The 16,773-nt window shown below is 37.5% G+C and overlaps 1 protein-coding gene across 7 annotated transcripts in view; it reads left to right on the top strand.

The window, feature by feature from the left end:
- Nucleotides 1-6,356: 6,356 nt before the first annotated feature.
- Nucleotides 6,357-16,773, top strand: part of PSIP1 (PC4 and SRSF1 interacting protein 1) — a 44,363-nt gene continuing 33,946 nt past the window's right edge. For 6 of the 7 annotated variants that reach the window (XM_057720415.1, XM_057720417.1, XM_057720421.1 and 3 more), the window contains exons 1-3: nt 6,357-6,497; nt 7,028-7,216; nt 10,395-10,471. In XM_057720415.1, coding sequence (XP_057576398.1) covers nt 7,145-7,216; nt 10,395-10,471 — 149 coding nt within the window. In that variant the 5' untranslated portion in view covers nt 6,357-6,497; nt 7,028-7,144. Of the gene's footprint in view, nt 6,591-7,027; nt 7,217-10,394; nt 10,472-16,773 lie in introns of all 7 variants that reach the window. The other variant, XM_057720416.1, reaches the window with a different exon arrangement.

Consider the following 16,773-nt stretch of genomic DNA (forward strand, 5'->3'; position numbering starts at 1 on the left):
TTCATACCATTGAAAACATATATTAAAAGAAAGCAGGAATAGCTATATTAATATCAGATAAATAGTCTTTTAAGCAATAATAATAACACCAGAGAAAGGAAGAATCATGAAATGATAATAAAAAGTTTCATCCATCAAGAAAACATAGCAATTCTAAATGTATATTCACCAAAAAACAGAACTACAAAATATGTGAAGCAGAAGCTGATAGAACTGAAAAAAGAAAGAGATAAAGCCACAGCCATGGTTGGAGACTTTCTCTCTCTCTCTCTCAATAATTGTTAGGACAACTAGACAGAAAATAATGAATTATATACAAGAACTCAACAATGCCATCAACCAGCAGGAAATAATTAACATTTATTGAATATGCTACCTAACAAAAGCAGAATATGCAATCTTTTCAAGCACCCTTGGAACATATACAAGTTAGACCATATTCTGGACCACAAAACAATCCTCAAAAAATGTAAAAGAACTGAAATCATATAAAGTGTATTCTTTGTCCCTATTTACAGATAACATAATTGTTTATGTAGAAAATCCACAGAAATGTATCACAAATTTTTTTTCCTAAAACTAATAAGTGAGCTCAGGAAGGTCTCAAAATACAGGATAAACATACAAAAATCAATTCTATTTACTGGCAATGAACACATGAACACTGAAATTAAAACTACAGTAGCTCCAAAAAAAATAAATACTTAATTTTGTAAATTTAACAGGCCATATATAGGGTTTGTAGGCTGAAAATCACAAATGTTAATGAAAAAATTTAAAGATCTAAATTAGTGGAGAGACATACTGTGTTCATGTATTAGAAGACTCAGTGAAGATATCAAATCTCCCCAGACTGGTTTATAAGTTTAACATAATTCCTATCAAAATACCAGGAAGATTTTCAAGTAGATTCAGACAAGCTTATTTTAAAATTTTTATGGAAAAGCAAGAAACTAAAATTGCCAGGAAAAAACCTTAAGAAACAAGAATAAAGTAGAAGGAATCATTCTACCTGATTGTATGCTTTATTATAAAGCTTCAGTAATCAAGACAGTGTGTTAGTACTTCAGTAATCAAGATTGTGGCTTAGACAGAAAGATACAATGATGGGTTAAACAAAATAGAGAAATAAGCTCATGCTAGTATGGCAAAGTGATTTTCAACAGAGGTAAAAAGGCAGTTCAATGAAGCAAAGATAGTTTTTTCAGCAAAGGTGCTGGAAGATTTGGATATCCATAGCCAGACCACACACACACACACACACACACACACACACACACACACACAAAGAACGTGCATCTAAGTCTCAAACCTTACCCAAAAACCCCAAAATTAACTCAAATGGATCACAGATTTAAATATAAGATGTTAAATTATAAAACTTTTGGAAGAAAACATAGGAGAAAAATCTTTGGAACCTAGGACTTGGTGAAGACATGACAACAATAGCATCAGCCATAAAAGGAAAAGAATTGATAAACTGCACTTCATCAAAATGAACAACTTTTAAGTTGGTGAAAGATTTGGAAAAGATCTTTGCAAATCACCTCTGACAAGGTATTGGAAGAAAATATTTGCAAATCACATCTGACAAAGGATTCTTATCTGGAATATATAAAGAATGCTCAAAATTCAACAGTGAAAAAACAATCCAAATAGAAAACGGGCAAAGGACGTGAAGAGACTTATCACCAAGGAGGTTACATAGATGGTAAATAAGTACACGGAAAGATGCTTAACATCACTAATTATTAAAGTGGAAATTAAGATCACACCTATTAGAACAGTGAAAAGAAAAAAATAGTGACAATTCCAAACGGTGATAAAGGTGTGAAAAAACTATATCTCTTATACATTTATTGTTGGTGGAAATATAAAATGATACAGCCACCCTGGAAAATAGTTTCTTATAAAGCTAAGCATAGGGACTTCCCTTGTGGTCCATTGGTTAAGACTCCATGCTCCCAGTGCAGGGGACCCAGATTCGATCCCTGGTCAGGGAACTAGATCCCGCATGCCGCAACTAAGACTTGGTACGGCCAAATAAATAATAAAAATAAATATATAAATAAATATTTTTTACAAAAATGTATCCAACTACTTATGACCCAGTAATTGCACTCCTGGGCATGTATCCCAGAGGAATGAAAACTTATATCAACTTAAAAACTATACACAAATGTTCATAGCAGTTTTATTTGTAATGGCAACTATCTGGAAACAACAAAAATATCTTTCAACAGATGATTGGTTAAAAAAACCGTGTACATCTATACCATGGAATCTACTCAGATATAAAAAGCAATGCACCACTGATACATGGAACAATGTTTTGGATGGATTTCAAAAGCATTAGGATGAGTGGAAAAAGTCCATCTGAAAAGGTTGCATACTGTATTATTCCACGTATGTAATGGAACGAAATGACAAAATTCTTTCTTTCCAGCTGTTCAAATGACCACCCAGACTCACTAACGCTGCTCTTCTTCCTTGCATCTGAGAATGACTCTCCTCATTGATAAATCTAGTCACTGCCTCACAGACTAGTACATCTTAGTATTTCCCCTCTTAAGGACCAAAGTTCCTTTTGATTTCCAAAGGAAGCTAGGCTTAGACCAGATTTATGACATTTCTGGCAAGACTAGCTCTTTGATTAATGTTCTTTATCTTCCCCATATTCTTGCTAACTTCGCCACCTCGAGACTTAAAATATCACATGTAAGAAAACAGTAATTGCTGCTCATACCAATAAGTTTTAGTTTTGTTACTAATACTGTGTATCAGTGTGGGGAACTATGCACATTATATGTAAAAGACATGAAGGAAGGGACTATCATTGCTAAGTTTTGCGGATGAGTATTAACTCTTACTCAGGATGATTTCCATTAAAATGGTTACAATGAATGTATTTGTAGTCAGTGAGAAATGTCAGTGCTTTTAAAGGGTTAACCTTGAAGCACACAAAAAATTCACAATGAGGGTAAATATAAGTACCCTCAAGTGTCTTCTTATCTGCTTTCTCAGCTTAAAGGGTAAGGGAGACCCTGTCAGAGTTTTTCACCTGCCCCTTCCTCTAATTTATCCAACAAATATTTATTGAGACAAATTTTATTGAGTGCCTGCGAATGCCAGGCACTGATCACTAAGATAGTGCCTTCTTCTAAGTAAAGACTAGTCAGAAAGATTGTAATTAAGAAATTATGTCACAGTAAGATGAGGTCAGAAGTCTTCTGAGAGGAGATTTTTGGGTTGAGTCCTTTAGGGCTAGAAGGAGTTAAACAGAATGGGCTGGTGGTAGGGACAAGCTGTGAATGGGGTGGGGCAGAGAGAGGCTGTTAGGAAATTTGAAGCTGGGAATACTTTCAAGTCCAAAGACTGAAGGTGGAAGAGTGCTGGGCTGCTTTTGCTTCCAGCATCTTTTTCTAATTACACAGTGCTGCTGGCCCCCTGCTCCACCTAGAGGTGGTGTGGGATCACACAAAGGCGGGGACTTGAGAACAGACTGGCTGGACTGTTGTCTTGGCCACTTGAGTAGATGTATGATTTGGGGCAAGTTGCTGAACTTCTGTGAGCCTGTTTTCTCATCTGTAAAATAGGGATAGTAACACCTGGATTAAATGAGAGGATGTAAGTCAAGCTCTTCCCTCAATTCATTTAGATCTCCTTTCACCCTCCCCCTTGCTTCAGTTGTTTTGAAAATTGTATTTTCTCCTTACAACTCCTCTTATTGCTTCTCTAATCTCTATCTTGCTGTACTTTTCCTGGCATCCCCACTAAGAAGGCTAACTATGGGGGGAGGGGTGCATCGAGCATGGCTAGAGAGGAGCACAAGCTTACAGTACTTCAGAAAAGCTCTCCAAGTGGCTCTGATGAGCCCAACACTCCCGCCTCCCTCTCCACTCCCCTCCCCTCCCCCTCTGCTCTGGAACTGCTGCTCCCAGGGACCCTGGGCTTTTGTTCTCTAGAGGCTTAAACTACCACCTGTTTTGCTTTGACTATTGTTTAAAGGGTATCACCCTTGTCTACAAACTATCAAAAATCAAAATTGCCAAAACTTAAATATAGCAAGAGCTAAGTTTGTAGTTTCTTTCTTTCTTTTCTTTCTTTCTTTTTAAATACTAACACTAAAACATCAATGCTTTTTCATTTCCCCTCTATTTTCCATTTCTTTTCTGAGGATCTCCCCATTCTCAATACCTTTACTTGTTGGTACTATCATTAAGCACTAATAAAAAGTTATCGTTTAATATTTGTTATAATTTGACTATTAATATATATACCTGTCTTTCCTACTTGACTTTAAGTTCCTATGGTCTATAGTATCTTGTACAGCAGTAGTTTCTCAAACTGGAATATGCATAAGAATCTTCTGGGGATCTTGTTAAAATGCAGATTCTAACTTAGCAGGTCTGGGAAGGGGCTGAGTTTCTTGTAACAAGCTCCCAGGTGAAGCCTCTGGACCACTTTGAAGTTGCAAAGCCTAACTGGGCTTAGAACAAAGGAAGTGCACAAGAAATGGTTGCTGGATGATACCTTGGTCTCTCCTACTCAGTGCTTGGAAGTTTCTTCAATACCTCTTTCTCCACTTTTTCCTGTGCACTGTTTATGACTGACAATTATTCCTTTGTGTACCTAGCTGTGCCCTTCCTTCCCTTTTTCATAGTCAAAAGTCTCATCCAGAAACCAGTCACTTAGGGAATACAACAGTAATCTCTAGCCTCTTTCTTCTGTCATCTACTTTGTAGCAAACAAGAATAACTTTTTAAAGAATCACCTTTACCTTTGTTGCTCAGCAACCTATAGTAGCTCCCCGGTATACATTATATCAAAGTCAAATTCATGGTAAGAATCTTCAAGACATTTTTCCAACCCTTCCCTCTCCCTGGCCTGTCAGTTTCTCTTTTTGCAGCACTTGGAATCCTTTGTATATTGCTGAGGTATGAGTCAGTCTCCTTGCAGCACATTCTGGATTGGGAATGTCTTTTTTCATTCTTTTTAAAGGCCTATGCATATCTCTTTCAAAAAATTTTCAATTCTTACCTGCTTTGCTTGATTTATTCCCGGTTGTGAGTCCTTCGTTAAAGGAGTATGAGTTGTGTACTATTATTTATATACTTTAATTTTTTTTTGCTTTTTTCATATTTTTGATCAGTTTTAAATGGGAAGTGTCTGTGCTTGTTGTTCATGGTTGTATCCCTAGCACCTAAGAGTGCTTAACACACAGTAGGTACCTTGGGGGGGGTCAATGAAGCATGAGACAAAATTTAAGATTAGCTTTTATTTCTTTTCAAAATGCTTTCTTTGCTACATTTATTGGGAACCTGGGTGAATGTTAATGGTTAAATAAGACAATCCTGGTGATGCAGTTCTGGTACAGTAAAAATATTAAAATATCAATTCACATCAGAAGGCTAGTAATAACTACCAACATATTAAAAAATGTATTGGCTAAAGGATAAAAAAATAATTTTAGAAATCCCTTGAAGAGTATTCTGAGAAACATTTGCAGTTTAGTAGAATTTTACACCGTACTACCTACCAGCCACCATTCTACTAGGGAAATAAAATTTAGATGCAGCTAAAACATAGTATGGGCCCAAATCCACATCCTATCTAAAAGGCTTATGCTTTCCTGTCATTGTTTTCTATCCTGCACGTCTTGCATTCGTCAGGATTGCATATTCTTAATAGTTCTTGGTGCTTTAAATCTAAAAGAAAAGAAATGGGGCTTTCTCATATTACAGTTTCAAGGAAAAGGAGACTGCAGGGCCCCTTCAGCCAGATTTAAGAGGCCTACAAGCTGCACACCGTGCAACCGCCTTATGCTCGGATTTCATCTATGGGTTTTTGTACAGTTTTTTTTGGATAGTGCAAACCGCGCAAGTGCAGCATTAAAAACCTCTCCACCCTGGGAAACGATGGAAGAACACGCAGCTTAGGCTGCCAGGTTCTCTCTAACACACAGCCAAGGGCTGGAGGCCCGGATACCCGCCCCCAAACCCCGTCCACAACAATCGTTTCCTCCCTCCCCGCCTTTTACATACAGTACACATACAAATACACACACGCAGAGCAGCCAGCAGGGGCGGGCCGGACTCGACCACCCCGCAAACCGCAGGGGGGAGCCGCGGCGGGCCAAACTGTTTGCGCCCACTCCTTTGTTCCTTCGCACCCGTCTCTCTCTCCATCAGGCTGCAACCGTTAAGCAAAAGCGAACCTGCGGATCTAGGGTCTCCTGAAGTCCCGCTTCGAAGCCACACACCTTCGGCGGGTGCTGCGTTCTCCCCCCTCCGTCGGCGAGCCGTTGGTTCCGCCCCAGTGCTAGCGGGCGCCGAGCGGGAGCCGCGCGGGAGCAGCGCAGCAGCGGCGGCGGCGGCGGTTGCTATTCGTAGCCGTTGAGACGCCTCTGCGGCAGCTGGTGGCGCAGGTGGCTTGCGTGGACGCGGGCAGAGGCGGCCGGCCCGCCACCGCAGCCTCGGCGCCCGCGGCCCCGGCAGGTGAGCGGGCGGCGGGGACTCGCCCCGCCCCCCCTCGGTGGCCTCTCTCCTGGCTGTAGCGGGGAAGTGGCCGCGGCCCGCCGCGGAGCCGAGGTTTGGCCCGGAGCTGCGACCGTCGGGAAGAAGGCTGAGGGAGAGGCCGTGTGTGGATGGGAGGGGAACGTCCCCCTGCCTTTTGCTATCTTTTTCTCGCCCCCCCCCACCCGACCCCCACCTTCTTGGGGCTTAAGCTTGGGGGAAAAAAGCCAGAAGAAAGATGGGGCGGGAGAAAGGGGAATTTGGGGCTGAGAAGCATCTCTGCCTCAGGTGGTGGCGTTTTTTCGGCCGTCGAGCGGGGGACCTGGTGGAGCCTGGAGGGGTTGCACTCGGGCTGCGGAGGCCGCGCACTCGCGGGGGAGGAGCGGGAGGCGGCTCTCCCCTCACTCTCCCACCCCCACCCCTCCCCGGGCCTCCCCTCCCCCGTTCCTCCCCGTGCGGCCCCTCCCTTCGGGTTTCTGAGCTTTAACCGCCCTCCGTGCTCTCCCTCGCAGGCGCGTCGGGACACCCCGAGGCATCCTCCCCCTCCCGCAGGCGCGGGAGCCTCGGCTCCCATCCGCCCTCCCGCAGCTCCTCCCTGGGCTTCGGACCCCCGGCCTCGCCCCCGAAACATGACTCGCGATTTCAAACCTGGCGACCTCATCTTCGCCAAGATGAAAGGTTATCCTCATTGGCCAGCTCGAGTAAGTGATTTTTAGCCTTCTCGTTTAGCGGTGCTACCTTCCTCAGAGGCCTGCTTCATACCCTTTTCTCTTAATTTATTTTTTTTCGCGTGTCCTTTCTCTCCCTCGCTTTCATTTAGTCTCATTTTGTAACTTGACCTTTTATTTTAGTTGTTTGCCCACTAATCTTCCATGTAATTTAAAAACCCAGGTGTTTCTACATACTTAGGAATTTTCCTATGGTTTATTTTTGACAGACTTTGGCAGGTTTTCTTAATTGAAGTATTTAAAGGTGATGCCGTTAGTGTTCCATTGTAGGTGAAAATAGTCAAGTATGGATTTTGTGTTTAAAAATTAATGTAACGTTGACATTTTCTTAGTTTTGAGTAAAATTCGAAATTCCAGTGAAATCTATGCAGACTATTGGGTGTCAGAGTTCTATGGGATTAAGTTGAATTTATGGGTATTCTTTCCTGTTATAGTTGATGAGGCCTCCTGGGTTGACTTGTTTAATAAGATCTAAGACAGGATATTCTTGAAATTTTTACATTAAGGTAGCATCAAGGAAGGTCTAGGAAATTTATTTTCATGTTTTTATTGGTGAAGTTTGCCTTATGACCTTGAAGCAGTTGTTTTACCTCTTTGATTGTTTCTCATAGGCTAAAGGAGGAGTAGACCCAGATTCCTGGGTTCACATGTAGTACAGAGAGGTGATTAAGGACTCAGGATTTTTTGTGACATTTAGGAATTGAGACTGTCTAAAACATCTAAGCACCATTTACAAAAAAAGATCTTTTAGCTTATGGTAGGACTCAGGTTCTAAGATAGTGATAGAACCTAAAAAATGTTGAGCTCAATTAGGTTACTAAACTCAAGATCATTCTTAAATAGAAACATGTGATATTCTAAAGTTGTAATTTCCACTAATTTACTCTTCTTTGAGGAGTGTATTTCTTAAAGAGAATTAAATCCTGTAGTTTTAATTATGTCACCTGGGAGAAGAAATAGCCATTGGTTACAAAGCATCATGGAGTGAGTTGCTGGGTGCTATCCAAGTATAAAATGTTAACTGTTTCTTAATTTTTCCCATCCAGCTCTTTACATACTCAGGCTTACAGGTTTCCTTCCCCAACCTAGAAAGATTTTTTTCCCCTAGTCTATTAAATCTGCCTTTTCAGTGGAGTCTTACTGGAATAATCCTTAATCATAATTCTTGTTTGTATATTTGACACTTTATTTCCTTTGTGAAAACCTTGTATTTTAACTCTTATGTGCATTCTTTGACTTTTAGATAAACTGTAAGTTTCTCTAGAGCAATAGATACAAGCTGAATTTCCTTACTACACACTCCCTCATGCTTAGTACATAAATCATGCGCTAAAAGACACTATTTCATGTTTAAGTAAAGCATAGGGAAACAGCAGTTTTCAGGCCCTTCCAGAATACTTTTTTTTTGTGGTTTTAGCATCATTTATTTTGAGATGTTATAAAATCCAAGTTTATGGGATACATCTTTATTCAGATTTCTATGCGACAGTGCAGTTAAAACCAAATGAAAATGTTTTAAAAATTGTCTACTACCCTTCTAAATAATCTTCCCCACATGCTTCAGTCTGTTAAGTGACTGAGTACTAATAAAAGCAAAATAAAGTAGCCTTAGGAGGGCCAGAGTATCTTCTTCATTTGATAAATTCTGTAGTTAACAAATTTATTTTGGTTTGAAATGGGAAATTTTAGTCTCTTTTTTCCTTTTTTTCTTAGAAGCGGTTGAATTTAGTTTTAACGTTGTCTATGTCAGAATTATATTCGTTTTTCTGTCTTCTGTCCAATCTTATGAGTTCTCAATCTTTGCTTTTGAGAGTTTAGAATATGTATTTAAGGTCTCAGCTGTGAAGGTGACAGTCATTGTTCCAATTTTGATTTTAACATTTTCTGTCTGTGTATCCCAAGCTTCATTACTTTTTAAGTCTTGCACATTCCTGTAATCCTATAGCAGTGATAATCATTTTTAAAGTCAACTTAAAAAAATTGCCTAGCATTTATTAAACTCTGTAGGTGCTAGGCATTTGCATAAACTTTTAAGGCTGTTTGCTGGCAGAAAGCATATGAGTGAGCTGAGGTGACAGAAATATCCCTTATCATAAGGCTTTTAAGGCTTTTCACAATTTCACAACTTGTCACAAAGTTGAAAAGATAGTATGTCTTCATATAGGTAAGGAAATTAAGTTCCTAAGGGTGTTGGGTGCTAATGATTCTTATTGTTGTCTGAAACCTTCAGGCTGCCACCCAGTGAAATCACCCTCATAGTCTTTTCTTAAACATGATAACACATATGGAGCATGGTAGCTCCTCTAATGGTCTGTACTCTTCTTAACAAAGTCAACTGATTTTTTAAATCAAAGTGTCTGAAATTAAGAAAGTTATGAAATAGAAATGTTATTATGAAGTTTAAATAAATAAATAATGAAGTAGAAATGTTAAATTCTGGCTAAATAGTACTGCTTGATGGCCTTAACTCTGATAAGGGAAAGTAACAGGTATTACAGATGTGTGAGACATAACAGTACCTGATACTTTCTTCCTCTGGTACTTAATTAGAAGTATTAAAGTATTAAAAGAAATGGAAAAAGAACAGGTAACCTCATGTGATTCAGCCATGTAGGTCTAGGATCTTTTCAGAATATGTGTTTTCAGACTTGGAGAAATACTGTTTTAAACTTGTTAATGTCTCCGATATTTGGAGAGCCTCCCTGCAGAAATAGCATTTAAGATTTTTGAACAGACTCCCTTATCTGGAATACTTAGGGCCAGATTTGTTTAAAAATTCAGAACTTTTGGATTTTAGAAAGGTAATGATGGTACATATGCCATGTATCTTGCTTCTGGTAGGGTCTGGGATGGCACATGATAATCTAACACAATATTTCTGTGGAGGAGCATCAGTAGATACGCTAGGTGGGTAAAAGAAATGATGGAATAGCTTCAGTGTCAATCCAGGTTTTGCTGCCAGATGAGTTTTGAGAAATATATTGGTTTTCAGAGCTTCTTGGGTTTCAAAACTGGAGGTAAGGGATTATGAACTTGTGGAACTGGTCCACTTTATAGCAGATCCCTTTTGAATGTCTTGTTTTCATTTTATTCTGGTGTGTTTAGGTGTGTATGATTTAAAAGATTTTAATTTTTCTTTTCTTTCTTTTAGGTAGATGAAGTTCCTGATGGAGCTGTAAAACCACCCACCAACAAACTACCCATTTTCTTTTTTGGAACTCATGAGACGTAAGTCCTTTTAGCTCTAAAGGCAAGTCAAGAGTTAATTTAGCAGGTTCATTGAGCATATAATGAAAAATTAGTAGAGATTAACTTAGAGAGAAAATAGTAAAGTAAATAGGAAATGTTAAAATCATCTTTGAACTTGGAAAAAAGTCTTCAGATTTCGTTTTAAAATTTATTTTTATGGTAGAAAAATTAGATACTGTAGATTTAACTTTTTATTGGAATGAATGTCCTTAGTCAAGAAAGATGTACATTGATCCTCTCAGCAGTCAGAAGAATAAATGATGAATGAAAGCATGTAAGGAAAGTTTTAACAAGGCATTCAGTATTCATATTTAGTATAAGTAGTGCTTTGCATAATGACAGCCTGGCAACCTATTTTAGGCTTTGTGATTTTAGGCACACAAATGGTATATTGTGGGAAAGGTGAGAAGAAATCTGGATAGTTCCTTCTGTGTGTGTTTATATGGTCCTGAGAGCCACTGTTACTGCTCTGGTGCCCGTGGTGGATTTGTGGGCAGAGAACTGATTTGGTGAAGCAAATTAATTTTTTAAAAATTGCAACAGAATATTGAACTGTTATTCTAGGTGCAGAGGATTACTCCAGGGGCTATCTCATTAGTTTTGAAAAATAATATACTATGTGCCTATATTTTAATAGCCTTACAAGTCGTATATAACCTTGCTGATTTTGAACTTTTAAGTTTAGAATTCGTAATAATGTTGATAAAGTAGACTTGTTTACCTGCATCAAGTCTAACAAAACTGGTGATACTCTAATTAGAATTATGTATTCCTTAGAGTGTCTACGATGGCAACGTTTGGTTTAATGTTACTTAGCTACTGTATGAACTTTCACATAATTCTAAAAAATAGCTTTATTGATACATAATTTACTTCATAAAGTTCACTTGTTAAAGTGTATAATTCAGTGGATTTTAGTATATTTATTTACATAACGATTAGCAATCACTCTTCATTCCCTGCCCCCCCACCCCAGCCCTAGATACCCACTAGTTTGTATTTTTTGCCAATTCTGGACATTTCATATTAATGATATCATACAATGTCACATAATTATCTGCTTTAAAATAGAGCTTTGAATCCAGAATTGTATTGGCCTTCACCATAATTATTTTTAGTTGGATGCAGGTATATCCTCTGAATAGAAGAATTTAATTTTGTAAAAAATGATGAGTTTCTGATTCTCTGGGGTAATCTACCGTTTAAAACTCTTCAATAAATTTAATAGGGAAAGGTATCTTTTAATGAAAAATTGTGTACTCTCTATTTGAGTAGTGGTTTTCAAAGTGTGGTACCAGGTCAAGCTGCACCCCACATAGGACAGCATATGGGAACTTTAGATAGCTATGCAAATTCTTGGACCTCACCTAAGACCTACTGCCTGCTGAATCAGAAATTGAGGTGTGGGGCCCAGCAGTCTGTTTTAACTAGCCTTCAAGTTAATTCTGATGCATGTGAAGTTTGGGAACGCTGTTATCAGAGTAATGTGAGTAGACATTCCCTAAAATTTTTATGTATCCTTACAGTAGTATTATAGAACATAGTTAATTCTTATGTTAAATTTAGAAGAGTGATCATCCCTTTCCCAGCATTTTAAAAATGAAGATTTTTGTGTTGTAAATATCTGTAAATTACAAATCAAACAGACTACACAAAATAACTAATTTTCATAAGCATTGTTTGGTTAATAACAAAACAGTGGTATTAAGTAGTTAATGAAGACAGTGAATTACTAATATTCAAGAATTAGGATATATTCAGGAAATTAAAATGTAACTTTAAAATGAAGCTAATGATATTAAATTTTCATTTCAAAATGCACTTGTAATTTTTGTGCCTTAGTGATCTCATAAGTACACCATTAGCTTTGGAAAGGCAGTGCTGTTGTATCTATTGGCCTGGTGACTTAAGTTTTTGGTACTTAAGGTTAATTTTTAGAAACTAGATCTCAGTGATTATTTGCCTTTTTCTCCCTCAAAAGTTGGGAGGGCCGTCATTTGAACCTTTCAGTTTGTAATTTGCATAAACGGGAGTTTATTCTGATAGCCTGTAGTTAGGGAGATGGGAAAGGAAGAACAGAATAAATGGCAATTTAGAAAACTGTACTTATTAGTAACTGATTTATAGATTAAGGTCTTTTATTGTGAATTTAGAGCAGAATCCTTTTGTAATTTCATTCTTTTCCTAACCTACAAACATCTTATTTTTCTTAGTGTTTTATGCCTTTCACAGTAAATTCATCCAGCAAAGTTTTGAATATTAGATAACAATGATCCCTTATATATACCAAACATAATGGTCCACTGTGTATCTTAAAACAAATATATTCAAAACAGATTCTTAGTAAATGAGACTGACAAGGATGAAGAGCTTTGCTGGAGCCAAAAAACTTGGTGTTAATCGTTGATTTCCTATTACAGTCTTTCCCGTCTTCCCCACATCTAGGCAGTCAGCAAGTCTCATTCTTTTCCTTTAACGTGCATTCTGATCTACTTTTTTCTATCTCCTCTGCTACCGCTTAAGTTCATGCCACAGTTACTCTAAGAAATAGTGTCCTAATCCTGTCTTGGTGTCAGTTTTCACTCTTCATATAGTCAAAGCGATCTTGATATTCCAGTCAGATTATGTTATTTTTCTGTCCAAAACCCTTCAATGGCTGCCTTATTACAAACAAAACCCCCAAATTTTGTCTGCAAATGCTGTTTATAAGACCCTACGTGAAATAGTCTGTGCTTATATCTCCAACCTCATCACATATTTTTACTGTTACACAAATATACTTCATCTTGTCTCAGGTCCTTCTTGATTGTTTTCTTTGTTGGGAAAGGTATGTCTTCAGATGTTCAGTCATTTAAATCTTAGCTCACATTTTATGCTTATTTTCCCATTGTTCTGACGATTGAATTTTTTTTTTTTCCTTCACCCACAAGTGAAAGGCTTGGAGGGCAGGGACCTTGTCTATCTTGTTTGTCATCATTTACTTAAGTGCCTGGCACACAGTAACTGTTAAATAAATGTTTGGTGATAGATTGAAAGCTCTATGACCTAGATAAAACCATTTGTGGATTGTAAATTTGCTGTCCATTAGCTAGCATAGCTTAACACTATATTTATATAGTGTTAAGGCAACTGGATCATAAGGCTGTCTTTGAATCTGCCATTTATCTGCTGTGTGACCTTGGGCAGGTTACTTAGCCTTGTGTCCTTCTCTTCATTACTTGTAAAATGGGATTAATAAAGTACTCTACCTCAGAATTTGAGGTGCAAACAAAATACTACATGAAAGATGCTTAGAACAGTGCTTGGCATGTATTAAACACTAAATAAATGTCAGCTATTAATAATTAAAAATAATGTTGCATATTATTTTTCCATAACTAATACTTATGTTTATTAAATTGTTTGCAGTGCAAGTTTGAGTTTTGCTAACTAATTACCATTGCTAATTGAGGGAATACTCTCATCTAGGTCTATTTATCTCTCTAAAGTCTAGAAAATTTTAAATGAAGATGGTATTTTTGCCACTTTTATCTCCTTACTTGTCTTAATTCAAAAATGTTAGATGCTCATTTCTAGGAACTTTAAAAATATCCATTGCACGCTGTTTCAAAACCTGCCTAATGTACAGTTTTAGGAGTGAAGGTGAATGGGGAGGTACTGCTGGTTGGTCAGTTTTTTGTATAACCTGTCCACAAGAAAGGGATAAAGAAATGAATCATAGGATAGGATTTTTTTTTTCTACACTAGTTCTTCTGTACAATTTCTGTAGTACAGTGTTGATGTGGGGGCTTGTATGGTTTCTCATGAGCCTTATATGAGAGGAACTGTTTCTTCATCTCTATACCTTCAGGTTCATGGCACATAGTAGATGTATCAATTGTCCGTTGAATCATTTTCTGTTATAAAATAGTGTGTGCTATTATAAAATCCAGTTTAAAACAGTATGTTTCATATTTTGTGATTTAATAATAATAGGGAAATGAAGCAGCAAGTTAGAATCAGTTTTAAAAGGTAGCTGTTTCTGTATTATAATATTACTTGGCAACAATTAAATGAGTTTTGAGCTTCATGTCTTCAGCTCTGATAAGCTTTCCCATCCCATTTTTTATATGCAATTCTGGTTTGCTTTAAAGGAAATACTCTAGGTGTATGATAACTGAGTTTTTGTGAGGGGTATATATGTATATTCTTGTTGGTATATACATTGTTTCCAAAAAAGTGACTTCAGAGAGATAACTGCTTTTCTGTTTACTTACATTCTGTGAAAATTGGGATACACAAGAACACACTTATGGCCTTTAGGCATATGCCATGTTTAAGAAACACACTTGCAGGCTTTAAGTTGCTTCAGAATTATAAAATTAGTACTGTAGCTAATGATTTGCTATTTTCTTAGGACATTTTACTTTAGCTTTGATCCTTGTGGGCTTTGATATTGGTATTTGAAATCTGAGTTCATACATATAGGGATATGGCATAAATATTTTATTAGTAGATGTTTCAAAGACTATGTGATAGTGGTTAAAGGAAACCCTGAAACCTTTTTAAGGGAACATTGTACAGAGTGGAGGCTATGCTGTTTAATAGCTAGATAACCTTGCCTGTGTTAGTTAATCTTTCTGGGCTTCATTTTTCTAATCTTTAAAAGGAGGATCTTGGTGATCCCTAAGTTTCCTTTCAGCTCTGAAATTTGGTGGGTAATGTACTTTGAATTAATGTATATCTTTTCATTGTAAAAATTTTTTAAATGTTAAAAGAGTTCTCTACAAAGGAAACAGTCATTTTTACTACTATTTTTTAGAAACAGCCCCTAAACCTGTTACTGATTTGGTATATTTTCTCTGAGGTTTATATGTCATTTAAAAATGGAATGCTTTGAAGAATGAATTAGAGCCACAGCCACATAAGGTTGTGCCCTTGGGGACTAGCGATGGCTGTTTAAAAACTAATCTGAGCCCTGTGCACCAAACCTGTGGGATTGCATCCCTAGGAAGGATTCTTTGTGTGTGTATGTGTTTTCTTTTTTTTTAACATTGAAATGTAATTGATATATATTGTGTGTTGATTTTGATACATTTATTATATTGCAGTGTTATTACCACCATGATTTGATACATTTATATACTGCAATATGATTACCTAACACCGTAACATTAGCTAACACCTCCATCAGTCCCATGATTAGTCATTTCTTTTTTGTGGTGACAACATGGAAGGATTCTTTTTTTATTCACCATAGTATTTTGAGTCTCACTAAGGAGCTCCATAGTCTTGAGCATATCATTTGAGCCAACAGTTCTACTTAGAATTTATTAGGAAGATATGTGAAAAGATAGAGCAATACATTATTTATTATAGCTGCATTTTATAATAGAAAATTTGATACAGAAAATGGTCCAGCAATTAATTTTGGGGTAGCTATTCAGTGAAATCGTATTTAGCTGTTAAGTAATTGTTGACATGAAAAGATGTTCATTATAGTTTGAGGGAAAATTATGGAAATTATGTTCATTATAATTTGAGGGAAAAATGAGGAAAGTGGTTGTAATAAAAAGGATGAAGTTGTCTTAGAGGAAGTGGCATCAACAAAAAACATTAAAGATATGCCACAATATTGAAAGTGCAAAAGATAAAATGGTAGAAACTATCAGATTTAGAAAGGAGTATGACACATTGCCTTAGGCATAGAAAATATGTTTATTCCATGTCATAAGTTTCATGATCAGAAGAGGCAAGCACTGTTCAAACTGTTCTTTTATTTTTTTCTTTTCTTGTTTTTTTAGTTATATTAAATACATCGGTAAATCAGCAGTCTCATTCTGTTACCACGATTGTTATATTGGGAGAGGAAGAAGGGGAAAAAAGGCAAATGCTTTCTTAGAAGGAAAAAAAGGGGAAAAAAAATCCTCCCCCCCCAAAAAAAATTGATAAGAGAAAAAGGAAGATCTGGGAAATAAAAACTAAGATTCCTCAAGCCCAGAAGAGCTCAAAGGAAAGCATAAGAGCTGATAGGAAGTAGAAGGAAGGCAGCAGATAGGCCCAGAAGCTGAGGCCAGTCCTGTTCCAAAGTGGGGCAGGGGAGGGGAGAAGCAGCCTGTGGAAATGGTTTACCAGCCCCAAGGCAATGAAACATCTTCACTCCTGCTCCATGGGGGAAACTACACAGAGAAAGAAACTTCATTTCTAAGAAACTTGAGAGAGCCATTCAAGTTCTTCCCCTTGTAAGGATGCACTGGGTGCTTTGGGGGGCTAGTGGGTGCTGGGAAAAGAGCGGGAAAATG

The sequence above is a fragment of the Hippopotamus amphibius genome, chromosome 2 (genome assembly GCF_030028045.1).
Source record: "Hippopotamus amphibius kiboko isolate mHipAmp2 chromosome 2, mHipAmp2.hap2, whole genome shotgun sequence".
Lineage (NCBI taxonomy): Eukaryota > Metazoa > Chordata > Mammalia > Artiodactyla > Hippopotamidae > Hippopotamus > Hippopotamus amphibius.